The following is a 27,279-nucleotide window of genomic DNA, read 5'->3' as shown; positions in this document are numbered from 1 at the left end:
TTGCTTTATCAGATGTTTTGAGCATTTACCCTGCGCTCAGTGTTTTATGTACATAGTCTCACTGAATTCTAACAACCGTAACATACAGGCTCTATTTTTATGTCCATTTCCAATGAGGACACTGAGGCACAGAGAGGCTAAGTCACCTGCCCGAGGTCACACAGCTAGCACACCCAGTGCGTGGAACTGGGCACTCTGTTGTCTGTTGCCAGTCCCCAAAACACGGTGGGAGCAGAGACCAGCTGCTCCCACCGCGTCCTCTTGGGATTCTGAAACCTCAGAACAGCGAGTGTTGATGATTACCTGAATCATTGTTTTAAGTCCCCAAGTTTTGGGGCAGTATGTTACTAAGTGATAGATGCCAAGACACCAATTTCTCTCTGGTTTCAAAGCCTCTGCCTTCCTCATTCAGCCCGAGCCTGAGGGAAATAATCCCGGCACCTGCCCCGCTCAGACCATTACCTCGTGCAGTCTTCCCCCCTGGCTCTGTGAGGTTGCTTTCACTTACAGATGGAGAAACTGAGGCCAACGCATCCAAAGCTGTACAGTTGATGGAGGAGCCCTAATGCTAACCTGACGCCCTGAGCGCCGGGTCCTGTGCCTTGCACAGCTCTGATGGTGGACTGGAGCCTTGGCTGCCCTTATTCCGTGGGCACATCGCGGCGGGGGCGGGGGGTGGGGTTGGTGCTGGGATGGATGTGGCCCAGCTTTGCCCAGCCATTCCCTAGAAGCATCCCGCCACACCTAGGTCTGCTCTGGTCCCTCCCTGCTCTGATCCCACTGTGGGACACACAGGTCTCCCCTCTCTCGCCCTCCCTTCTGAGACACTTGGAGGCCCCAGCCCTCCAGGGGTCTGCCGTGACATTCAGCGCCAAATGCCAGGAAAGCCTTTCTCACAAGGGGTGTAAAGTTCACAGGGGCAGCTCTCTGCCATCTGTTTTCCTGGGGTGGGGGTGCACTCCTCACAAAGAATCCCATCTACAGGGACTGTTCACCCCCCTGTCCCTGGCTCTCCCGGCACCCCCCTTTTCACAGGCAGGGACTTCCTTTGGAAACTCCTCATTCTGGGCAGACCGTGCTTTGAGCTTTGTCATGCTCTGGTGCTGGGAGAACTCCAACTTAACCCCCTGGCACTTTAAATTGTTAAATATAAGCCGTGTAACCATTAGGAGGGAGGCACTAGTAGCCCCACTTTACAGATGGGGAAACTGAGGCTCTAGGAGAGGATGTGATGTCCCCAAGGCCACACTCTGGAGCTGGGGTTTGGAGACGGGTTTCTGGCATCCTTTATCACATCTGCATCTGGACAGCATCCGGCATCACTTACCTTTTCCCCTTTGGGGCCTGGAAGTCCCTGGAGAAAAAAAGGTGGAGAAAGAACAGGCATGAGCAAGGAGGACTGGGCTGTTTCCCCTTCCGGCTTCCCTAAGGCTTTGGGGGCAGAGGGGCCTATGGGGCTGAGCAGAGCTGTGGGTAGCCGGGTGGGTATATGCACAAATCTGTCAGCTTTAATGAGGGTTGCTCTGGCCGGCCCTAAGGAAGCCACACAGCGCAGTCCCCCGCATGAGGGAGACGGGGGACTTGAGGGTCGCTGGTACCTCTCAGCTCGGGTAGGGGCACATGTGCTGTCACTCCTCCCAGAGGGCAGAGCCCTCCAAGCTCAGCACCTGCCGTGCCCGGGGCCGCTGCCCCTTGACTATCCATTATCACTCCAGCCATTAATGGCTTGGCTTGTTGGTTCATTCAACAACTTGTCCATCCAGGTGGTCAGTTCATTCCTCTATCCTTTAATGCTGCACACATCACTGGGCAACTCCTCAATTGTGTTACTTCTTTCATTCCTTCACTCACTTGTCTGCTCAACCATCATGTGTTTGTCCACCCACTAACTCAGCTACCCTCTCATGCATCCAACTGTTGGTACAATTACCTCATCTGTCTTTCCATCCAACCATCCTTCCTTCCTGCCATCCATCCATCCACCCATCTGTTCATCAACCCAACTCATCTATCTATCCATCCATCTGTTCTTCCATGCAACCGTTCATCAATCCATTTGTCCATCCATCTGTCCATCCATGCACGCACCTGTCTGTGATCCAGTCATCCAGCCAGCCAGCCAGCTTTCCTTCCTTCCTTCCTTCCTTCCTTCCTTCCTTCCTTCCTTCCTTCCATTCATCAGCCCATCTCTCCATCCATCTATCCATCATACATTCATTCATCCAGTCAGCCTCCCTTCCTTCCTTCCATCCATTCATCCTTGCATCCATTATCCAGTCAGCCAGGCTTGCTTCCTTCCATCCATTCATCTATCCTTCCTTCCTTCCTTCCTTCCTTCCTTCCTTCCTTCCTTCCTTCCTTCCATCATCCATTCATCTGTCCATCCATCCATCCACCCACCCACCCAGCTAACTATCCATCCACATCCACTTTTTTGTTTAATTATGCCCTCTCCCTGTACAGCTTATTTATTCTGCTGAAGATGCCTGTGGACCACAGGCTCCTGGCCCACATGTTGAGAACTCATGAAGCCTTGAGACTGTGTTGGGGGATGCTCTGTACGTGGGCTTGCTAGGAGGGGCTTGTATGTTCTGAAAGCTGACTAGATGTCAGGGATGGTGCTATCCACACTTCTCTACATCCCCAGCATGTGGGGAAGGTTAATGGGCCCATTTGACAGAGCCTTGGGCTTGGGAGGTGAAGAGGCCTCCCCAAGGCTGCACAGTCAGCAGGTAGTGGAGGTGGATTTGAACTTAAGTCTGATACCCAAATGGTTTCTCTCCTTGCTGATCCAGGTTCCCAGGGGCCCCTTCCCTCTGGCACCCCATCACTCTCAGCCCCACAGTGGCCTGGTCCCAGGACCACCTAGAATTGCCCTGTCATCACTTACCGGCTTGCCATCTAAACCCAGTGGCCCCTGGAAATGAGAGAGACAGAGAGCAGAGGTTACACACTGGAAAGGCATTTCCTGTGTGTTTTATGACCCAGAGGCACTACTGAGCACCAAAGACCAAAACCCGACATGAGCCCATGGGTCTGAAGACCTTTCACGCAGACCTGGGGTGGGGGTGTCTGGGTGTTTGCTGCCCAGAATCCCCTCCTCTGACAAGAGAGCCCCACTTCTCCTCCAGAACCACCCCCATCTGCTCGTATGGGGCTTGGGCGTGTGGTCGCATTCCCTCGACCAGGGGGATTTGGTTCAGGGATAAACGTCATGTCTGGGGCTTTGAATGGTGGCGCTTTAGGGGAAAGAGGGTCTTTTCTCCTGGTGGGGCTAAGGCTGGAGCTCCTGAGGGTACCATGTGGCTTGAGAAAGAGCCAACAGAGAAGAAGTCAGAGCTGAGAGACAGTGAGGAAAACGGGGCAAAGGGTCTGAAGCTGAAAACATCCACCCCTGCACACTTCTGTTTGTCAGTAGTTTTTTCTTTAAGCCAGTGTGAACTGAGTTCTGTCACATGGAACTTGGTAGGGACTGAATATGTCCCCACCCCACCCCCCAAGTCATGTGTTGGAATCTAACCCCCGGTGTGATGGCATTAGGAGGGGGCTTTGGGGAGGCGAAGAGGTTCATGAGGGTAGAGCTTCACAGATGGGATATTAGCCTTTACAAAAGAGGCTCCAGATGGCTGCCTGGGTCCTCGTCCACCATGTGGGGGCACAGTGAGGGGATGGCAGTCTGCAGCCCGGAAGAGGGCCCCCACCAGAACCTGACCACACTGGCACGCTGAACTCAGACTTCCAGCCTCTAGGACGGTGAGAAGATTTCTGTTGTTTCTAAGCCACCCGGGCCATGGCGCTTTGTTAGAGCAGCCCAAACAGGCTAAGACACAAGTGGAAGAGTCCTGAAGGTTCTTTCAGTTCCCTGCATTGGTGTGGCCTTTGTAGGCAAAAGTCAAGGCTGAGAGAAGCCAAATAGCACAAGGTCAGGTCCCAAGGGCTAGTGTATTCCAGAGGCCACAGAGGGTCAGTGACCACTGCATAGCAGCTCCCGTGGGCGCCCTCCACCTGGGGACCCATTGCCTCTCAGAAAGCCCCACTGAGTTCCATCCACCGCCATGTGGGGAATCCAAGGGCAGTGCCATGAACCGGATCCATCCGGTCTCTGTCAACACCTCTCCTCCCCCCTGCCACTGCCTCCTCATCCTCACGGACACTTCACCCTTGACCCCAGCCAATGTTCTAGGCAGCTCCACTCCCAAGCCTTTTCACACATCACCTGCCTGCCTGGCACACCTTTGTGTGTCACCTTTAGCTCAGTCACCTCCTCTTCCATGAAGCCCTCCAGGTTTCCCCACTTCTCAGAAATCAGGCCATTTGTCCCTACGCCCAGAACATTTTCTCTCCCTTCCTCCCTTCCTTCCTTCCTTCCTTCCTTTCATTTTTTTAAATGTTTATTTATTTTTGAGAGAGAGAGAGAGTGTGTGAGCAGGGGAGGGGCAGAGAGAGAGGGAGACACAGAATCCCAAGCAGGCTCCAGGCTCTGAGCTGTCAGCACAGAGCCCAATGCAGGGCTGGAACTCACAAACTGGACATCCTGACCTAAGCCAAAGCCAGATGCTTAACCGACTGAGCCATCCAGGCACCCCATAACCAGGGCAATTCTGAAAATTTATCTCTTAAGTGCTTCTGGCCATCAGCCTCAAGGTCAGCTGAGGTTCTGGACTTCAGGGCAATGTCTTAGGGGTAGATGGAATCCCAGGAGGTGGGGAGTGGGGCCATTCCAAAGTCTTGGGGGTCCAGGCTCTGGGGGGTCCCAATCAGGTTGTCAGCCCCAACCCTAGTCACTGAGGCTGACCAGGAACTGCCCTAGCTGGCATCTCCTGCTGGCTCCTGGCTGTCCTGACCCCTGGGTCCACATGCCTGAGGCCTCCTGTCCTTAGTCTGCTAAAGTTTGGCCCTGCATCTCCTCTCCCTGCCCCATGCTCAGGCCCTGCTAGGCCTCACCCAGGCCTGGCCCCTTCTGCTGCCACAGTGCACACAGGGACATGTCCCACCTTGGGTCTCTTCTGGGGGCTCTTTGTGGACCCCTACTCAGTCTGAATCACCACAGCAAGCCCGTAAGGCAGGTGTTATCATCCCTGTCTTACAGAGGGGGAAACCGAAGCCAAGTGAGGGAAAGACCTTGCCCACGGCCATGCAGCCAGGGCAGGGCTAGAGCCCTGGATGGCTTTCCGGTTCTGTGTCTTCAGGCACTCAAGCAGCCTGCAGTGGCCTTGCCTAGATTCCTGGCCACTCTCCCCGCAATCTGCCTGTCCTTGCATGCCTCTGTTCAAAGCTCCCTGCTCCATCCCAGTGCCCACTGGACCTTGCCTGCCCGCGGGCCCCCGGCCAGCTTGACCAATGTGGCTGCCATCGTGGACTCTGTGTCCGGGCCTTGTGCCCATGTCGACTGCTGAACTGAGCCCAAACACAGCGCCCCTCTATCGATCTGAAGGGATTAAAAAATCCATAATGCAGGGTGCCTGGGCAGCTCCTGATTTCCGCTTAGGCCATGATCTCGCGGTTTGTGGGATCGAGCACCGTGTCAGCGCAGAGCCTGCTTGGGATTCTCTGCCCCTCCCCCCACTCACTCTCTCTCTAAACAAACAAACAAACAAACATACATACATTAAAAAAATCCGTAATGCAGACTGAAATTAAAGAGAGACAAAGGTGCAGTTAGAGCTGAGTTAATCTCTTTCCTCTTCGGGGGCTGGGAGGGAGGGCAGTGGCCTCACAGCCAATTCACTGGCAGCAGCATGAGGAGTTCAAGGTGTCCCTGACAAGGGCTGGGACACAGTGCAGGGCTGGTCCGAGGGAAGCAGGCACCCCGCCCCTTAGGGCCACAGAGGCAGAGACTCTCCAGGTCAAGTTTAGGAATGCTCTGATGTGCCTCAGTGTGGGCTCTGTTGAATCCTGCCATACCCTTCATGGCGTCTGTCCTCACTGCCGCCCTGGCAAGCAGGCACCATAGTCCCATCCCGCAGCTGTAGAAGCTGAGCCCATGGCTGAAATAGGCCCCCCTCTCCACGTGGTGTTCCCTCTCCTGCAGCATAGGGCAGCAGGGTTGACAGATGGCTGTTCCAGGGGACCTAGGATGAAGCCTCACAGGCCCTGCCTTCCTTCTGGGATTCCTGGTATGTCTGTCTCCCCCACTGAACAGGGCTCTCTGGACCCTCTTCCACCCTGGCTCTCTACCAGAGAGAGTGCTGGATCAGACAAACTCACTTGCTGTGTGACCCTGGGAGAGCCAGTCAACCTCTCTGAGCCTCAGCATCCTCATTACCTATTCTCCCCAGCAGGGTGCTTCCTGCCCTGGCTTGTTCCCATTTCCCCTAAACTCTGCCACACCACGACCTCCTGACAGCTCTTGGGGTTTGGGAAGAGGTGCTTCACTAGTCTCATGGTACATCTGGTGCCCCTTGAGGCCCATGCACTTACACACGCCATGCTGTTTCCTGGCCCCAGGCTGTGCTTTCCCATTTTCCTCCACTGCACAGAGTTCCGCCTCCACCTGGGGAACTCCTACTCATTCTTCCAGGACCAGCTCAAATGGTGCTCCTGGGAGCCTCCCCAAGGAGAAGCAGCATTCTCCCTAGGCTGTCTGCCACAGAGCTGGGTCCCCATCCTTCTGGAAGAAAGCCCTGTGGCCGAGCTCCAGGAGACATGTGGGGCGGGCAGAGGAGACAGGCTCTGGATTCAGACCCACCTGGGATCAGATGCGGGCGTTCCCACATGCCAGCTGGTGACCCTGGGCCTCATCATTGGTAGCAGGCCACACTGCATCGCTGACCTGTGTGTGTGTGTGTGTGTGTGTGTGTGTGTGTGTGTGTTGGGGGTTGGGGTTCTGCTGAAAAGGTGCTATGTGCACCGAGTGAAACTTACAAACTGTACAGAAGGAGACGGGACAAAGCAAACCTTCTCTTCTCCCCAGCTCCTCTCCCAGAGAGCACCATGGGCATCAGCTTTGGGAAGCTGTCCTTGCCTGGAGAAGCACATGCATAATATCCCTGCCTTTCTTATTTTTAAAGCCCTCTGCGGGTTGCACAGCAGACATCTGTAGCTCCATTTGTCTTCCTGTTGCAGAGGAATCTGGTCCTTGGGCCCCTGAGGCATGTCATAGCCCTCCTCCCCACATTCCAGGAAAGCCCTACCACATACATGTGAGACCTGAGCATCATCCCCATGGCCCTTCCCTCATACCTGTAGTGTCTCCCACGCAATGCCCTGGAGAACTTTCTAGAATGCAAGGCTCTCCTGCTTGAGCCCTTCTGGGCAGCCTCACTCCTGAAGGAAAATGTCCAGACCACCTGGTCTGATGCCTAAAGCCCTCCTGCCCCATGCTGGGCACTGAGCACACATCTTGGGTTGGGCCTTTCCAGGGCCGGGGGTGCCTCTGTTCCATCGCTGAGTCCCCAGACCTGGTTCCAGGATGTCTGCTGGGTTGACATAAACCACACAGAGCTGTAGGTGGCCGGCTTTTCTAGAAGTGTGCGCTGCAGAAGGGAGCCTGGGATGTTCCCTTGGCTTGGACCCCACAGGGGGAGTCTCCTGTTGCTGGCTGTCTCTGAAAGCATTCCAATGGCCAGACCTCGCTGTCTCTTCTTGAGAGTGACCTTGGGCCTCCCATCTCCCGGGAGGGATTCTGCTCTCTTTCAACTCCGAGATTATTCCTGGTGGTCCCCAAGGCCTCTCTCTGGTGTGTGAGAAAGCCTAGAAGTGGCAAAACCCCATTTTCCTTCCTACGGCCCTGCCTCTATCTGGGATCACAGAGCTCCTGGTTCCCAGGACTTAGAGTTTTCAAAAGAAGCCAATGAATTTTGTAGTTTCTGATAAATAAAAGCAGAGGGTGTGGCCTGAGCTGTGCTCTTGGAAATGTCCACCATGCGGCTCAAGGGAAGCTGTTCCCATTTCCCAGGAACCCAAGATTGGAGCTGCAGGTGGTTGGATCTGATGCTGACCAGATTCCCGGGGCAAACACAGAAACCCATGTGTGCACATTTGTAGGGCAGACGGTGCCAGCCGTCCCTGGGGATGGAGCTGACCCACAACCATGGCCCTGGTCTGTGCAGGTGGCTCTGGGCTCATCTCTGATGACATCTAGGCAACAAAGCTCTGCTCAGATCCCTGAATTCCCTGTCTGGGGAAACAGCTGACCCTTAGAGAGGCTGCTGGGTGACCAGCGGTCACTGGGAGTCACTGAGAAGGGGCCTCAGTGGGGCAGAGGAAGGAAACAGTCTGGCTTTGGAGCCAGACGGACCTGCCTGGCTTGGGGAAGTGAACTGATCCCTCTTATCCTGGGGAAGGCTGGGCCCTGGTCTGTGAACCCCCAGAGGACAGGCCCTGCCCGTAGCTACCCTTGCTCAAACTGGTACTGCCTTGCTCAAACTGGTATCAGAGAAACTGTCCTGCAGAGTGTGTTAAGAGGCTTGCCTGGGGAAGAGGTTCGCTGGTCAAGTAAGTTTGAGAAACACCGGGTTACATGTTGTGAAATAGGTTTCTTTCCTGCAAGACTTGTCTGAACTATCATTCTGCCCATGGGTCTCTGGGAGGGCAGTGTTCCCAGCCTCACTGGGAGGCTGTGTGGACCATCTATGAACTGGGCATTTCCATGGGCTGGAGAAAAGCCCAAGCCTAGCTCTGGGTGCTCTTAGGAGAGGAGAAACACTGCTGGGATGGGTGAGGGGTTGGACTGAAGGAAGCCAAGGACAAGCATGGGCTGGAGGGCATGGTCAGGCTGGACTACGGTGGGTCAGGATCCAGGCTGAGTGTCCTAGCCGACAGCAAGCCAGTTTTGCACAGCAGAGGGCCATCTGGGGAGCTGAGAATTCTGGAACAGCAGAGCCCCAGCCTGGGTGGAGGCACACCCTTGGTGGCGGGGGTCCTATTCCATCAGGGCAGCCCTCCCCTGCCGCAGACTGTGGGCGTCTCCCACAAGAGGAGTGGGAAGGAAGGCACTTGGGGCAGCCCACGAGTGAAACCCTCTCTCCGAACCTCAGCTTCCACAGAACAGGTGATCCTGAGGGCCAGACGCCAGAGCACTGCACCCACAGGCACTCAGTTCCCTCCAGCTCCCTCTCCCTCCTGATCAAAGCCATGGAATTCACCAGAGGTTTTCAACACCTTCTGCCCTCCATGAAACCCCACAGCTGTTTACAAGGCTCAGCTCTGCTTTAAACCACTCTTGCCCCATGCAGATCAGCAGAGCTCCGGCACACTTTCCGGATGCGTGAGGGGCAAACAAAAACCCTGGGCGGTGTGCGGGCTTGGCTCCTTGCTGCACTCAGAGGCCTGAGAGTCCCGGAACCTCAGTTTCCTCATCTGTAAAATGGAGAGCATGTCCTCCTCTCAGATGACAAGTTCAAGATGAGTCCCAGGTCTGTCTCCTCTCCCCTCCTCCTCTCCCAGACCCACCAAAGATACGAGACCCTGTAGGTGAGCTGACACGGAGGTGGGGTCTGCATTGGCTCTTGGAGGGGCAGTCCTGCGGAGTGACCTTGTGTGGTCCTCTGACTCAATGGCAGACCGTGGGACTCCGGCTGTGCCTTGGTGGGTCTGCTCCCTCCCACACTGAATAGATTTCCTAAGCAGGGTTCTACAGAGTCATCTTTTGAGAAAAATGAACAAGAGTGGCAAAGGAGGGAAGGTTTCTTAGTGAAATAAGTTTGGGACGTGGAGTCTGCTGGGCTCCATAACCGGTGCCTCGATGTGCATCGGCCCCGGGGGAACCCTGAAGCAAAGGCTGCTGTTTACCCCACACTGGGGACTGGCTCTGTTCTTCTCCATTAGCTGTGCCTCAGGACCCCCAACGTGCGAGAGTTCTCTGCTGAGCTGACCCCAAATCACTACACCGGCGTGTTTAGATGCAGACAAGGAGTAAATGCTCAGACTGGCTGGGGCTGGGTGTCCGTCTCGCTTGCTGGTTGTAATTCATGCGGATGGCTCCCGTCAGGGAACGGAGCCTCCAAATTGCACCAGGATGGGGCCCCTGGATGAGGGGGCTTACCAGGATTATCAGTCCAGGGACCAGTAATTATGGCCCAGATGTTGACAATTCATCAAATTACAAGGCTGTTGGGGCCTGGGGTCCTCAGCCTGGGACATGCACATTCCTGTGTGAAGGCTCCCTCATTAGAGTGGGTGGGCAGACCCCTCGGGGCAGGTCAAATGTGGTTCTGATTTCTCAGACCAGGCTCCTCGCACACATGGACCAAGGCAAGACTGTCCAGGTTTAGCAATTTCCCAGACTTGAATTCCGCCCTAGGGAAAGAGAGGACCCTCACTTCTTGGGTCCAGCCTGGCTGGTGCCCTGGTGCAGGCACACGGTTCCTCCCCGGGGACCTCTTTCCGGGATTTGGGGCATTCTGTAGAGTCACCAATAAATTGCATCCCAAGCCAGCAAGCCATGAAGACTCCAGCTGGGTAGGGTTCTGGGAACCTGCTGAGGTGAGGGGCTTGCCCAAGCTGCCACCCCCCCACCCCTACTCTTGGTCTGTATGGTGAAGCACTGGCCTACAGCCAGCTTTGGCTTGGTGTGTATAGTTAAAACACCAAAACTAAAACTGAAACCAAACTCACTGAATTAGTTGCAACATTTAAAAATGGTGACATTTCACATCAACATCCAGAGTTTGTACTTTTCTAGAAAAAGTGAAAGGTGGTACACCCTGGGGTCTGCATGCCTGGCATAATCGGCTGAGTCAAGTGCTCGCGGAGGGCCACAGGCTCTGCCCTGCCCTAGTGCTCCCCACTGGGCCCACTGCCCCATCCAGATAACCTGTCAGTTCTGCAGAGGCATCTAGGTTGGTAACCCTCAGCTTAGAAAATCTCCCGGGTCGGGGCGTCTGGGTGGCTCCTTTGGTTAAGTGTCTGACTCTGGATTTCGGCTCAGGTCATGATCTCACAGTTTGTGAGTTGGAGCCTCATGTGGGGCTCTGTGCTGACAACTCGCAGCCTGCTTGCAATTCTCTCTCACCCTCCCTCTCTCTTTCTCAAAATAAAGAAATAAACTTAAAAAAAAAAAAAAAGAAAATCTGGGTCCCTTTCAGCTCTACGATTCCGTGAGGCCGGGAAGCCAGCTGGCTTCTATTTTGGGGAGAGGGCATGCTCAGTATATCCTGTGCACACTGGAAGCAATTATACATATGTCCATATTATATACATCATGGCTGGGAGAGGTGGTGCTATGCCTTTGAACCGATCCCCAAATACCTGCTTAAATTACACATTTGCCAGTTTCATGATTACCCTGTCAGGTAGCAGGAAAAATCGTTCCTGGGTGGGGTGAAGGGAGTCAAGAGCCCTGACTCCCAGTGCATGTGGGACAATGGAAGATGGCCAGTGAGTTGGGCTGTGTCCATCTGAGAGGCCTCTGGCCTCCTGTCTCCGGCTCAGGCACTCTCAGTACTACTCTTATGGAAGGCACTGGAAGTAGTAGACAGGTAGGGGCACCCATTTTGGTGGCAGACAGTGCTGGGGGCGGGGATCTAGTGGGACCGAGCGGTCGACTAGATGATGATGGTCGGAGTGTGGCTTGAACTGCATGACGGAGATAGATGGTCTAAGGGAGGCAGAAGGTACAACAGAGAAACCAGGAGACAGAATGCCAGAGACAGCTCACAGCAGACACTGAGGGATCCCTGGTGTCCTGGCCAGGCCCAGGCCACACCCTGCTCTGCCCTCCTGCTCCTCAGCCTAAGTCTGCTGGGCCATCTGCCTGCTTCCTCCCAGCGTCGCTCAGGTTTGACTTTCCAGCCTCTCTGGTTGTCACCCCATGGTCTGTGGGATGGGCCCTCCACAGTTTCCAGAGAACACAATTATCACCCACTGGGAATGAACTGCTGGGGACCCTTAAGAATCCAGAGGTTTTGTGCAAAATTTGGAGCTCTAACTTCTCTTGAAATATTGGAAGCTGTGATAACGATCAGCGTGCATGGGCCGAACGGGGTAGGGGGGCCCTTTAAGTGGGTGTGTGCCCCTCCACCCCCCCCCCCCCAGCCCCCATAAGGAAGGCATCAGTGAATGCGTGAGCCTGCATTTCTAGCTCTGAACCAGTTCTCCAAACTGCAGACCTCTCTCTAGTCCCCCACCTGCCCCTGCCTAGGACTTGGCCTCTCTCCCACACCAGCCTCCACCAGCCTCCCTGGCTCCGCTCCTCATGCCCAGCCTTCCTGCATGGCAAAGGAGCGGGATGTCCTTGCTACGTCCCCTCCCTGAAGACCTTGGAGCCAGCTGCCTAACTCCTCGAAGCCCAGCCTGTTTTCTCCTCTGGAAAGGAGGGGTGTGGTGTAGATGGAATGGCCACCCAAATGTGACAGTGCCCTGCCCAGAGCTTGGTGTACAGAGGGTGCCAGAGGAAAGTGGTTTAATGAACGACTGGAGTGTCCTGGGTCAGTTCTGGGGGCAAGAACTAAGGAAATGGGGTGGAGCTAAAAGCTAAAAACCCCTTGCCTTATTATTCCCATTTCACAGGCGAGGAAACTGAAGCTTAGGGGAGGCCGGGCATGGTCACGAGCCTGAATCCTGCGTGCTTCCCACCTCACCATCCCCCTCTGGCGTTAGCAGTGCCTGGCAAGTACCCCCAAAGCCAGCCTCCCCAAGCTGTCCCCATCCTGTCCCCAAAGAGGCCCTATTGGTGGAACAGCCCCCTTGTGGGAAGACCAACCTCTCCTTAGACACCCTTTCTGAGAAGTGGGTGTGCCACCATTGCACACCTCCAGTGACGGGGAACTCACTGCTTCCCGGGCAGCCTGATGGGTTTGCCAAGTTTTTGTGTACGTCCCATCCTTCCCAGGTTGGATGCCATTGCCAATTCCCTCCACCTTGCAGCCCCTGGGGAGGCAGCCAACCAGCTCAAAGGTGCTGGGTGCTTCAGGGTCACTGGCCTCTTGAGCTTTCCTCCCACCCCACCCCCCTTTCCCCTGCCAGCCTGGCTTGTTCTCTGTTCTCTGTGTCCTCTCTCTGGCCACTCCTCTGCCACTCCCTTTGTGAGAGAACCTCCTTGTCTTCTGACCTTGGCTCACACCTCCCTTCCTCAGGGCAGCACCCCTGACCCCCACCAGGCCAGCCTCGGATTGTAGGTGGTCACAGTAACCCGTACCTTCCCAGCCCTGACCACAGCGCACAGTGAGGTTGGAATCCCCATGCGCTTTGAGTCTCTCTCCCAGTCAACCACAACCCCATCCAGGAGGGACCCCCTGGATGTTTGTGTTGCCATTCCATCCCAAGTGTCAAACACAGTCTTTCGTACGTAGTGAGAACACAATATATAGTTGTTGAAAGAACCAAATGTCAAGTGGGTGCCTCTAGGAATGATCAGTTTCCCACTGGCTCCGGTGCCAGAACCTGGGATCACACCAGAGGGCGCTCTTGACCTGCTGAAGGCTGCCCTGGGTACCTGAGGACTCCTGTCCTCTGGCCACAGCCAGGGTGTTGTGCACTGGGGACACTGGCCCGAGAGGAGTTCCTTCAGCCTCGGGGGCTCCTCCTGCTGAGGTCAGTGACCATCACGGTGGCAGGAACTGTCACTCACTGGACCTAGCTTGTGTGCCCAGCACTATGGCTCTGGTGAGGTCATCTACCCGGCTGCCCTGATAGCCAAAGACAGGTTAGGGATGTGACTGAGACCACATGGTCTATGGAGTACCAAAGCCCATTCTCTTTCCATCGCATGAGCAAGACACGGTCCAGTCCCTGATTTCAGATTTCAGGAGGAGATGGCTGGACCACCTTTGTACCCAAATAACTGCCTTCTCTCAATATATTTCCTTGGAAGGCCTGAGTTTGCCTCGGTGACCTGGTGCAGGTCTGCCAACAAGCTCTTCTGTACAAGGCAGAGAAGTGCTTTGCTGCTTTGGGGATACTGGGAAGAGGTTCAGCCAGCAATCAGCCTGGAGAGTGGCCCTCTGCAAAGGTGTCACCACAGGTACACCCCGCAAAGGGCCCCCTGCCACCCCCCACCCCACAGGACTATCTGCTAAGTGCTTTCCCAGAGCTGAACTTGGGGAGAAGGTTGATTATCTAGCGCTGGGGGCTCTCGGCTACTGCCAGGAAGACGCAAAAAGCTTCAGAGGGTAAGCAAGGCATCTGGGAACCCCACATGAGATGATTGAAAGGACTCTGGGGACACAGTGTGAGCCTGAGGCCACGGCCTGAGTCAAGGAGCACCTACCCTGGGCTGGTGCAGGACCCTGCGGAGGAAATCCCAGGGAGGTGTCCCTTTCCCTCGGGCCCAGCTGTGTCTCCCTGAGGTTCCAATCTGGGGGCCATTATTGGGGGCTCAAGAAGCCTCCTTTCATCCCATCCCTGCTCAACCCGGAGTGTGGGGAGCTGGGGAGCATCACTGCAGGGGGCAGATGAAAATGAGATGTAGGTTGTCGAAATCTAAAAACAGATGAATTTGGAATATTACAGATGAATCATTTAACTAATTACATTTTTACAATCAAAGCTGTTTTTGAACTTGGAGAGTGCAAGAAAGCATATGAATGTGTGGTGCTCTGTGGCCCACCCCCTCTTTTTTTTTTGTTCACTTGATTAATTCCACACGGTCCAACAGAGGTTTTCATTTCAAAATTGGTCCCAGGCTGAGACCCTGTCTCATATGCTACATTTCAGCTCAGAGCTATGCTTTCCCTGGGACCTAGGCTGTCGATGCATCCATTGCTGATTCTGGAGACACAGGGCAAATCCTGCCCACCGCCCCCAGCCCCAGTCTCCAGAGCACTTTGTCTGATGGGTCCTGGGTGGTCCTGGGGGAGGGGGAGGGGATGGGGCTCTGCAAAGTGAAGGCGCTATGGTCCTGGTCCTTCACCTGTCACCTGGCCTGCAATGCCTGCCACCTCTCATTTCTGACACCTGTTCTCTTTCCCTCCATCCTTGCTGGGGCAGTCTTGATTCATGCATCGTCTGCGAATTATTGCCACCGCCTCCTATCTGGGCCCCCTTCCTCCAGTTTCTGTCCTGTAGTCAGGGAGGTCTCTCTAGTATAGACACCTGTCCACATCACTAGGGGCTTCTGTGGCCTCCGAACTCTGCTGCTGGGTGGATGGGGGCCCTGCACTCAGCTTCAGGCCCCCAGAGTCACTGGCCAGGGGACCAGGACCACATTGCATGCCCCTTGCCCCCCATGTTAATAGTGTCCACGTTTTCACCAGGCCAAGCCTCACACTTCGCCAATGTGGACACTGGGGCTCAGAAGGCCTGAGAGATTGCCGGAGCAGGGGTGGGGTCTCCATCACCATAGTTCCCTGGCTGGGCCCCTGCTCTATTCAGCTGCCTCCTGGCCGGGGAAACAGAATTGCACATTTCATCAGGAGGGGATGCTTTTCTTCCTAATTTCTAACAGTAGCTATGAGACGGACCTATGAGTGAGGAATAGGAAGGAATGTGCGCTGAAGAAATGGATTCCTGTCTTTAAGTTAGACGTGGTTTTCCATTTTGTTTTTTAGGGAGAGCAGGAAAGGGTCTTAACAATCTGATAATGGGGGTGGAATGGAGCATGAGCTCCAGGGCCGGATAAAAGCAAGGGGTGAGGACGAGAAACAGAACATTGACTCCAAGTACCTGTTTCCCTGAGTGGTAAGAGAAGAAGGACCCTCCTGCCCATGTGCAGACAGTCCTGAACCCCCAACTGCTGCTGTGACCTGCTTCCTGATAGGATGGGTAGAGTGACAGAGGAGTCCCCAGCCTGTGTGCTAAGCCAGGCTTTGTCTTGCGGGTGGGCCTTGGGTCTCAGCCAAGTGCTGTTAGCCTCTGAGCTCAGCTTCCTCATCTGTCAAGTAGGGAGGAGACCATCGACCTCCCAGGGTGAGAGCAAATGGTCAGAAAGTACACTTGCTTCCCTGGCCTGTTGGAGGGGCTTGGGTGGGGGCGGGGTGGGAGTTGACCGTCTTTTCTCCCCTCAGGAGGGGGGAACTCTCTGAGCCCTTGGCAAGGCAGCTTGTGGTTTCTATAAACACTAAGCCAAGTTTCCGTGGCCTCCGGCCTCAGTCAGTCTGTTATCCTACAAGATGCTACTCCGCACAGCTCTGGAGATCTCTCTGGCGTCACGGTCCACTGTTTCCCTCTCATTTGCCTGCTTGTGACCTTGCCAAGGTCGTCCCAACCTCATGACTGCATGCACTTGCTTTTTTCCTCCAGGAACACTTGCCCCACAAGATCTCTGCATCTTTTTCACCATTTAAGTCTCAGCTCAAATGTCATCTTCCCCAAGGGACTTCTGATGATTTCATCTCAGCTATACACACCCAGGTAGGTACCTGGTGGGCACTCTCAATACGTCCCTGCCTTATTCTCTTCCTAGCACATTTCCTGTCTGTTGGTGTATTGGTTTCCTGGTTTATTGTTTCTCTCCCCTTGTCTCTCTTGTTCAGTGCTGGTCCAAGGACCCAGGAAAGCATCTGGCACAGAGTCATTGACCGACGGTTTAGTGGGCACGCTCCCCCACCCTAGCCTCGCTGGAATTCATCATCTCCATGCAACTCTAGCCTCACAACCTGGCGCTGTCCTCATGCATTCAAATACATGGAACTTAAGCTCTGTAACATATACCCAAAACACATTTTTGAGAAATGTTTAAGTTGCACTCGGAAGGTGTAAAGCAATCCAGAAAGTCACAAAACCTCAATGTTAAGAGTCAAAAAACCCAAAACACCAAAGAGGAAGAGTTTTGATGCTGTAATTAGCAGATGGTGAGAGTCTGATGTTTTCTGTGCAAAAGTCAAGGTGTGAGCAAGATTGAGCCTTGCATGACAAGGCTTTTGCATCTTGGACAGAAGCCACGGTTTGGAGAGAAAAAAAGGCTTGTGATAAGAAATACCCAGGAAGTCACAGTGACCCCTAACTGTTCTTTTCTCTCTGTCCCATGGCAAACTGGTTGTGTAGGTCCCCTTCCCCCCACATCTCTCCAAAGACTATGACTGATCTGATTCATCTCTGTGCCACCCCAGTACCCAGCACAGGGTATGACACCTTCCAGATTCACTGAACAGAGTCAAGCCTCCTATGTATGAGATGTCAAAAGTCACTTTATTAACATAAATGCTTGTTACTATCCCAAAATGCAAGGAGAGTGAAGTGCCTAGGGCTCCTCTGTGGGGCCCACCTTTGACTCACAATGTTCAAAGCTCAGAATTCCTTCTAGGCTGCTGATTCCATGATGTCCCTGGACCAACTGGGATCTGGAAGCTCTCAAAAATGTTGATTTCCTCCTTAAACTATACCTGCAATTCTAAGCTCTACCACCAGGTGGCAGTTAGGTCTATGCAAACTTTATTAAACCTAGTTTAATCTCAAAGACTACATGTACTGCTCATTAAAATATACCCTAAATTAAAACAGGATACATATATGCACATTTTTTTCAACTTATCATATTTGCATAGATTTAAAAGTATGATAATACCCACAGTTGGCCAGGGTTTGGGGAAATATGCAACATTTGTAAGCTGTTGGTGGGAATGTAAATTAGAAGAGCCTCCAGGGGGGCCAATCTGGCAATACACATCAAAAGCCTTCAACATGTGCAAACCCTTTGGTCCAGCAATTCAACTTCTAGACATTTCTCCTAAGGAGATAACCATGGAAATACACCTAAGTTTCTTCCCAAGATGTTGACCATAGGTGTAAAAGATTGTCAAATAAACACTATAACTTGGAGACGGCTTAAAAAAATTATACAGATGATAAAATACTATGTAGCTCTTACGTTCTAGAATTCTTTTTTCTTAATTTTAAAAATGTTTATTTTCAAGAGAGAGAGACAGAGACAGAGTGTGAGCAGAGTGGGGGCGACAGAGAGAGAGGGGAGACACAGAATCTGAAGCAGGCTCCAGACTCTAAGCTGTCAGCACAGAGCCCGACATGGGGCTTGAACTCATGAACTGCCAGATCATGACCTGATCCGAAGTCGGATGCTTAACCAACTGAGCCACCCAGGCGCCCCTAGAATTCTTAAGGATGTGGATATACCATCTTAAGGATGCTATATTAAGTAGGAAAAAAAAAACCAAAACGAGGCTCCCTCCAAAGAAGTATGTTCAGTAATCCCATTTTTAGACTAATAAACGTAAATACAAACTCACACATAACAAATACTGAAAGGACAACCACCAAAATATTGAGAAGACTAATCTGTGGGTGGTAGGATTACGGATGATCGTTTTTTCCTTTTTTGTGCTTTTCTCTATTTTGGGACAGTTTTATAATAAACATACTTCTGTTGTCAGCAGGGAGCTATTAACGAACTCTCCCAGCAGCAGGGACAGGCTGGCCTCTGTGTAAGGGGGCTGTGCACAAAGTGACCCTGGGCCCTTATCAGTCCACAACCTGCCCCACAGTCCTGTGCCTTGGTTCCTATGCCCCAGTCTCCTGACCTCAGCTCTTAGGTCCACATATGGTCCTGGTTTCAGCTGGTCTCACTCAGGGGGAGGGGCCAGCCTCGAGTAATCCAGAACACACAGCCAGCATGCTCTCCACCATGACCCTCCTGCCTGATATTTTTCTTGCTCTTACTTCCCTTTAGGAAGTGACATGTTTTTAACACAAAAAAAGATCCCCCCTGAGGCTGGTCCCGAAGTTTACTGAACTGCAGAAAAACACCTTTTCTTAAAACTGACTGTTTTCAAAGCCATTTTCCATACACTGCCAGTGTATGTTGGTGGATTAGAATGATTTCCTAAGCTGGGCTTTCCTTCTCTTGAGGCTCTCCTTGGTGAGGAAAGATGGTGACATTATGGAGGGTCTGTCGTATGCCACGTTGCATGGACGCTGCATTCGTTACCCTATTTTAATATTCCAACTCTGTACGTATCATCTCCACAGATGCTCAGAGGCCAAGTACCTGCCCGAGGCCACAGGGCTGAGCCAGCATCCTGAGTTGGGTCTGAATGACTTCAAGCTTGTGGATACTCAGTACACAAATTGCCTCTTAGGTGGCCCGGGTCCCTCCAGCTGTGGCAGTCACTCTAACCTCTGGGATGACCATGTGGAACCCTCCATAAGCACACCCCAGGCTGGGAGCTAGGCCCTCCACAGGCCAAGAGATCTGAATTTCAGGCCAAAACACAGGGGCCCCTCGAGCCTACAGGAGGCCCTCCCACCCACCTCCTGCCTGCACGGGCGTGCTTTCTCTCCTACAGAAGAAGAGAGGCAGGGTGTCACCTCTATCTTGTGGGCCTCATGGAAGGGACTGCCCAAACGGTACCACCAGAACAAGGCTGCTTGGGGGCACCTGGGTGGCTCAGTTGGTTAAGCATCTGACTCTTGATTTTAGCTCAGATCATGATCTCATGGTTCATGAATTCGAGCCCTGCATTGGGCTCTGTGTTGACATCGTGGAGCCTGCTTGGGATTCTCTCACTCCCTCTCTCTCTGCCCCTCCCCTGCATTCTCTCTTTCTCTTGAAAAAATAAAAAAAAAAGAACAAGGGTGTGTGGAGGAACACAGCTGGAATGAGCTGGCTCTGGGTGCTGAAAGCATGATTACCCTGGATGCAGCAGCAGGCAGGGCCAGCCCAGCCAGGGAAGTTGTTCATATCTGTATGGAAAGGGCGGTGTGCATTCAAACCACCATCAGGTGACCTCAGGAAAAGGGGCGCCCCGGCCCTGTGCACTCATGGGTATGTTACCAGAGATTTTGACAGGGTCCCCTTACCCTTCACCTGGACCGACCAGGCAGTGGGGAAGGATAGCTGGGCCCTAATCTACTTTCTTCCCAGGAAGCTCAGAACTTAACACACTACAAGCACACTCATCCCCTGGCTTCCCCTCCCCCAATTCACAGAGTCCCATCTCTGGCCCAGGCTGGGTACCAAGTCCCTCCTCACATGCTAACCCTCAGGCTTAATTCCCTGGCAGCCCTGTAACAGCCCCAGTCACCTGTCCACCTTTGGTGTCTGGAGGCTCCAGGCATGACCTCACTTCACCTGAACCTCACCACCCTCTTCACAGGGAGGGAAAGGGAGACTTAGATCAGCAAGTGGTAAAGATGGAATTCAAACCCCGGCTCCACCTGGACCTGGTGGCTGGTCTGGAACTCCTGTCCTTTACCTGGAAAAATGCATCAACCAAAATCTTCTCTTATGCCAGGGAGAAGGGAGTCAGGGAGTCACCCTGTGCTCAGAGGGCCAATAAGGGGGGAAGAGGGACAAAACCCATTGACCCAGCCACTACCCGCTCTCCTTGAGATGCCCAGCTAGGAGGCACTATAAGCCCAGGTCTGCCAGGACTACTCTCCACAGCCTCCTGGGAAGGTGGTTCCTGCAGGACTGGGGGAGCTCCCCCTGGGGAGCTCCCCCTGGGGAGCCCCCCCTGGGGAGCCCCCCCCCCCTTCCATCACCAGCCCATCCAGACTCTGGCCAGATCTGGTCATTACTGAGGCCTCTGAATCAACCAACATTCTCCTCCGTGCACCTTCCTGACCTGAAGGCACAGAACAACTCTGTCGCCCAACCGTATGGTCCCGCCATGCTCTCCTTCCACCAGGTCACCCCCCTGCTCTGATACATCAGGACTTCTGGATGCCATGGCTGTGGTCCTTAACCTCTCTGAGCAGGACTGGACGACCACACAGCTACATCAAATTTTGCTTTTCATGCAGCACTCACCCAGCCTGGGCAGGGCACGTTGACTGCAAGTATAAGCCAACTTCTAGGTTTAATTCAAAAGATCTGAGAAGGCGATGACACCACAAAGACCAAACTGGAATCAAGCAGTCTCCCGTTCCTGAGTGCTGACGAGACTCGGTGGGCTGGGAAGGACAGCCCTCTGCCAACTGGGAAGAGGCTGGCAGCCAAGCCAGCCAGGGGGAGGGAGACGGGGCGGAGGGGGGGGGGAGGGGCACTCCACAGCCAAGGGCTGGACCCTCGGTGCAGGGCTGATGGTCTGGGAAGCAAGAGCATTGGGGGGCGATCCAGGATGCCAAGGAGGCTCCTTCTTGAGCCTCTCTGCTTTGCCTGCAGGATGGCTGGAGCAGCGGACAGTTCCCACCAGGCCAGCCCTGCGGGTCTGCACATCCCTCACCTTCCTTCTCAGAGCTAACGCTAATCCCCTCCAAAGAGAGACCTCAGCCACTGAAAGCAGAAGAGGGGGAGGGGGCAGGAGCGCAGACAGAGTTAAATAAAGGCTCAGAGGAAGAAGATCAGCTTGAGAGAAAAGGGCACAAAGAGCAAAAAATAAATGGCAAATTACCGGGTAGCCATCTCGTCCTGATTGCCCCTGTGGTAATTAATACGTCATTAATAATCAGACTTTCAGCAGAAAACCATATGGCAACACTTATAACTCAATCAGGGCCCCCGATCCCCCCACGTTGTGCGGGGTTTGCAGCAAAGGCTGATGGTTGGTAATGACTCCTGGGGGGGGGGGGGGACGCGCTCGGGGCTCCAGCGGGTCTGGGAGACGGAGCACCCATTTCCTGCCTCTTGGAGCCAGGCTGGAAGGGCCACCAGGGCACACACCCACACGATTCAGGAGGGGCACATGGTGAGGACCACACGGGGATGTGGGATTCTGAAGGGTGGTGTCACAACCACCATGGAAAATGCTCCCTAAATCGGGACTAAAGGGCAGAAATGGCTCTTCCTGCCTGTCGCCACTGGGAGGGAGTAGACTGGAGGAAGACAGCCTTAGAAGCCACAGATATGGGGGGGTGGGGAGTGGCATTTATTGCTACTGGATGCCCCTACCGGCTCAGAGCACTGACTGTCTGGCCTGTGTCCCACACATCAGCATCCATCTCAGGCTGCAGCTTGAGATTTCTGCATTTGTTGAATACATTTAATAGTTTAACAGCCAAGTCAAAAAAAAAAAAAAAAGAAAAGAAAAAAGAATCAGTCCACTGCCCTCTGCATTACGCACTTTAGCAAGTTCGCACAGGCTAGCCTCATGTGACAGCCAGGAATGACTCAACAGGGAGAAACTGCTCGTGGCCAATAAATCTACACATTTCTTGCTGGCTCGCTTTCTGGCTCAGCGTGGTGCTGCTACATGCATGGAGAAGCCCAGATTCCGAAGGGTGCCGATTGGGACGTGAATCATGGTAAGTGGAAGTCAAAAATAAAACTGATCATCCGAAAGGAATTCCTTTAGAAGGTTCATTTTGGCTCAGTGTGCTCCTTGAATTGATTCGTCAGGATTCACTGGGCTCTGAAAAACCACCAAGATGAATCAAAGGCACACTAGTCACGTGTCTTGGAGGAGGACAGGGATTTCCGGGGCGCTGACCACCACCCACCCCTGCTCTCGTTGCTGCCCCCTGGCGGCCGGCCCCCCTCCCGCGCATCCTCCTCGGACCCAACACCCTCCTCGGCCAGCGGTGCTGGGCAGGGTTCAGCTGCCGGATCCAGAGGGTCAAACACATTGTGGCAAGTCAGGAAAATGGACCCCATTCTTCCTGGCATCTCTGCCTGACTCTGGAGCCCTTTGTGCCAAAGCATGTGAGACAAAAACATTTAAATGGATTAAATGCCGCGGAGCATTTAGAAAGTAGGGGCATGGTGCTTGCATTTCTGTGCACCAAGTGGAGCCAGAGACTCCGAGAGGAGCAGTCAGGATCATGTCAGCTCTCTTGGAGGGCAAAACGGTCACAGAATGCTTCACAAGGCAAGTCAAACCCACAGAATTCTGTGCTTGTATTTGTCTACAAATTATAAAAAAAATATGGCCCCTGTCTGGGACTAAGTTTTCTTTTTTTTTAAAGGACACAACACATCTAACTAAAAAACTTATTTTCATGAAATAGCTACAGAAGAGAATGAAATGTCTTATCTTTCAGGAGCAGAGAGCATAATCCAGGACACTTACAGGAGGACCTGCAAAACACAAGCAGAGAAGCCCCAGTCAGCGTCAAAGGGAGAGAGGGTCCCCTTGGCCAGGCCGGCTCCTCCCTCAGCCAGCTGCTGGCCACCCCTCCTTGCAAGCCTTCACAGGTCCCAAAGCTAAGGGGCAGGGCAGAGGGGGCGCCTTTGCCCTCGCAGGGGCAGGGCTGGGCGTGTGGGTGGCAATGACATCCTGCATGCATTGGTTCATGCAAACATTTCACAAGGTTGCTGTTGATCCGCTGCTGGGGGCCCACCTGGGTCGGGTTTTGGCAAGCCAGGTAGGAGTCAGACCTGTTCCTGCTTGAAGAACCAATTTTGGTGCTCACCTGGGGTCAGTTCATTTCTATTGAAGGGGAGAGACGTGTGGGGGGAGAAAACATTTGGGGCAGAGGGAACACAGCGCTCCGAAGGGTTACACGTATGTGTGTGGCTGAGCGGACATGCAGGGGGTACCCGTGGTTCAGCCCTGGGGTTAGGGGCGCCGGGTCTGGGTGTGCTTGGGGAAGCCGAAGGGGCTGAGTCCAGAAGACTCCAGAAAGGCTGAGTGCAGCACGCTGAGACCAGTCTTACAGCAGGTGAGGGCTCCTGGAGAATGTTCCTGAAACCCACAGGTGTCTTCACCTCATGGTGTGCAGACCACACTGCATTTGACCTTTGCGAGAGGTGCAGTAAACATCCCCACTTGACAGATAGCATAGAGGCTCAGGGAGAAAGAAGTGACTTGTTCAAGGCCACACAGTTGGTTAGGAGTGGAACTCATCCCAGAAGGAGCTCTCCCAACTCCTGAACCCTACATACTTCCCACTAAAGCCATGCTGTGGCTGTGCCAGCAACTACTCTGCTTCCTGCAGACCCTGGACCTCAGTCTGGATAGCGAGGCCGGCACAGGGAGGTGACACTCGGCCCTCAGTGGGCCCATGCGTGTTTATGGATCACCACCCATGAGCCGGGTCCCTTTGGGAGAGAGTAATGGGACACACTGGTAACAGTAAGAGGCAGGATCTCGGACTCACAGAATTTTCCTTGGAAGGATAGATGCTTAAGAAAACAATCATGCGGGGAGAAGCACAGGAAGCTCCCAGCACGTATGAGGTACCCCAGCCAGGCCAGGCTGATTCAGGGCTGGAGGCTAGGCTGCGTCCTGAAGGTGAGAGATTATCTCAGACAGGAAGGGGGAGGAGCTGTGTGACAAAGAAGGGAAGGAGGGGGCGGGGCAGAGCTCAGGGACTTGCTCGGCAGGGATCTGATTGGTAGTGGGAGACAAGGAGCACTCATGGGTCCTGTAGGGAGCAGTGGTGGGAGGGGGCAAGAGTGGAAGTTGCCCCCACGTAGTGATGGTGGCCTGGACTCGTGTGCTGACTGTGGAGATGGAAAGAAGTGAGTCAGAAGACACTTGTCAGTGGGGACCGACAGGACTTGCTCATCGGTTTAATGGCAGGGTGTGTGTGGGGGGGGTGCATAGGGCATAGAAAAAGGAGAGACAAGACAGAGGCTTTTGGCTTGAAAAACTGATGTGTGATGGTGCTAATACCCAAGAATGGTATACGGGGGGTTGTGTGGCCCCTAAGTCCAGACTAGGGTGGGGCGGGGCGTTGGCCACCTGGACATCTGTACACCTGACTTCTCACCTTCTGCCAGGGACCTCGTGCCATGTTTTCCCCGGGAAAGAAAATGCTCTGGACGGATGTACTTGTACCTGTGCCCAGCCTCCTGTCCGTGCCCCTGAGGTTATGTCAGAGGAGCTGACTGGCCCTACCTTCCCGGGCCCCAGCACCCACCACTGCCTTTCTCTCCCTGTTGCATCATCAGACCGACTTTCTCCAGCAGCTGCTTCCCAGCAGTTCTGGAACGGCTCCAATTCCTGTGCTCACATGCCCTCCTCTGCTCCGGCCTGGCTCTCCTCCCCCTCACTGCTGGGAAGAGGGGGTCTCCTGTCACTGCCTCTCCTTTCCTGCCTTCCACGCACCGTGTGACCCTCTGATATGGATTCCATCCCTCTCACCACCAAAATGGCTCTCACTGAGTCCCTAACCACCTGCTACCAAGGATTTCTCTTCCTCCTTCCACACTGCTGAGCCTGCCCTCCTTCTGGAAGCACTCTCTCCCTTTGGCTTCTAAAAGGTCATGTTCCTCCTGCTTCCTTGGTTGTTCAGCTGGCTCAGTCTCTCCCAGTCTCACACAGAGGCTCTGCTGAGCTCATGGCAAGGCTTTCTTCTCTTCAGTCTTCTCAGCTCATCTGTCCCTTCTCTCCTGTCTTCCCTGGGAATCTCATCCCACTCATGACTACACTAGACAGAAGTGACAGAAGTGTCCCACGTGGGCAACTCTAGCCCCAACTGTGTCTGAGAAGCCCAGACTCCCTTTGTGAGCTGTCTGCTTGTCATTTCCCCTTGAACAGTCCTCATGATTCCTCAGGCCAAGGTGCACAGACATATTCATGATATTCTGCCCACAAAAGCGCCCCTCTTCTGGTTCCTAGTCTCCGTGGATGACATTTCCTATTGTCTAGTTAGAGACCCAGACAACGAGGAGTCCCCCTCGACACACTCTCTCTCCCTGATCTACTGGGACATCCACATTCATTCCACAGACATTCACTGACCACTGCTATTCTGGGCAGTGGGACACAGCAGTGACAATGACAAAGATCCCTGCCCTAAGGAATTTACCTTCTAGCCAGAGAGGTAGCTGAGATACCATAAGCATAACACACAAGCTCATCACCTACAAAATGGTAAGTGCTAAGGAAAGAGAGAGGCAGTGGGGCAGGGCAATGGGGAGCTGTTAGTGCCGGGGTGCAGACTGGTGTGTTCAATAGGGTGGTTGGGGTAGACATCTTTCTGAGGAGACATTTAAGCAAAGGCTTCCTGTGGATTCCTGGGAAAATGTGTACCTACCAGAGGGAACACCCAATGCAGGAGGGCACCTGGTGTGTGTATATGTGTGTGTTTTTAATTTTTTTTTTTTTACTTTTGAGAGAGAGGGAGCTGGGGAGGGGTAGAGAGAGAGGGGGACAGAAGATCTGAAGTGGGCTCTGTGCTGACAGCAGAGAGCCCGACATGAAGCTAGAACTCACAAACCGCGAGATCATGACCTGAGCTGAAGTCAGATGCTTAACCAACTGAGCCACCCAGGCACCCCATCGCCTGGTGTGTTTAAGGAACAGCAAGGAGGCCAAAGAGGTGACAGCAGAGGGGGAGGTGGCTTCAGGGAGGTGGTGGGTAGGGGTAGATTGGGTAGGGTCTTGTTGGCCATTTCTAGGACTTTCTCTTCTCTCTGATATGGGAACCCCTTCAGGGCTCAGTGCAGACACAGGACGAGACCTGCCTTGTGATCCTAGTGTGAAAAGGATCACACTGTGTGGGGAGGCAAAGGTAGGATCTTGCAGTGATGCCAGGGAGGGGTGATGGTGGCTCCCAGCTGGTGGTGGCAGTGGAAGGGGTGGAAGTGGCTGGATTCTGGATCGATTCTGAAGGCAGAGTCAAGATGATTTCTCAAGACTCTGGAGAGAGGACTCAAGCAAGATGTCCCTTGAGTGACCACAGAAGTGGGGAGACTGTGGTCCAGCAGGTTTGGCAGGAAGGATCGGGAGCTCAGCCTTGTACAACCCAACAGTTAGAGGTTGCAAAGAAGAGAAGAAGGTTCTAGAAGCTGAGTGGAGAGAGTACATCGAGGAGGAGGGACTGTGTGTGTGCCTGTCACTTTGGACGATGAGTAAAATGAAGACTGAGACCTGCCCGCTAGCTCTAGCCACACAAGGGGCCCGGGGCAGGGGGAGTCATGGGTGTGCACATCTGGCTGGAGATGGTTTGGGGAGAAGGGAGGGGAGGAATGGGGGCAGTGAAGGCTTTCAAGCAATTCAGCGGCAAAGGGGAGCAAAGGCACAGAGCACGTGCTTTGGAGACACGGGGTCCAGAGAGGGCCACTTCTTCAAGATGAGAGACACAGGACAGTATGTCTGCTTTAATGGGAGTCATCGGCAGTGAGGGGAAGATCCAACATGGTGGAGAATGGGGGATTCTGGGAGAGATGAGGGACTGTCTCCCCCCACCCCCAGGAGGCCAAACGGTTGCATTTTGGCCCATGAGACCAAGCAGGGAGGCCTAGTGTGGTGTGGCTGGGTGTGCAGCCCATGGGGGGAGGTGGAATTTTCCACAGTTGCCTCTGACTGTTCCCACTGCCAGTGAAGTAGGAAACGAGGCCATCAGCCATGAGTGATGCTGGTGGAGGAGGTGTGGGGGCCACACAACCATTAAGCTGTGGTCTGGCATTTAAAATACAAACCGGCCAGCGTGGCAGGGGGTGGGGGACAGGGTTGCGTGTGTTTCCCACCAGCCACGGTTGCTGCACAGGTGCTGGAGTGCACATGTGGGGTTCGAGCCAAATGGGGCGAGGTGGTGGGATCTGTGGGTTGGGAGATGGGTGAGATGGAAGGAATGTGGGGTCAGGGAATGAGGGAGTGGGCTGGGGTGAATTGGGGC

General features: G+C 53.8%; 1 protein-coding gene across 1 annotated transcript in view; it reads right to left on the bottom strand.

The window, feature by feature from the left end:
- COL23A1 (collagen type XXIII alpha 1 chain) overlaps positions 1-27,279 on the bottom strand; it is a 356,454-nt gene that overhangs the window by 24,992 nt on the left and 304,183 nt on the right. Inside the window, exons 4-7 of the mRNA XM_049649024.1 lie at positions 22,782-22,789; positions 21,168-21,194; positions 2,891-2,917; positions 1,328-1,354 (exon numbers count right to left, since the gene is read on the bottom strand). Coding sequence (XP_049504981.1) covers positions 1,328-1,354; positions 2,891-2,917; positions 21,168-21,194; positions 22,782-22,789 — 89 coding nt within the window. The remainder of the gene's footprint in view (positions 1-1,327; positions 1,355-2,890; positions 2,918-21,167; positions 21,195-22,781; positions 22,790-27,279) is intronic.

This window comes from Panthera uncia, assembly GCF_023721935.1.
Source record: "Panthera uncia isolate 11264 chromosome A1 unlocalized genomic scaffold, Puncia_PCG_1.0 HiC_scaffold_17, whole genome shotgun sequence".
NCBI classification, from domain to species: domain Eukaryota; kingdom Metazoa; phylum Chordata; class Mammalia; order Carnivora; family Felidae; genus Panthera; species Panthera uncia.
Note: the sequence above shows the minus strand (reverse complement) of the source record. Positions and strands in the feature narration are given on the sequence as shown.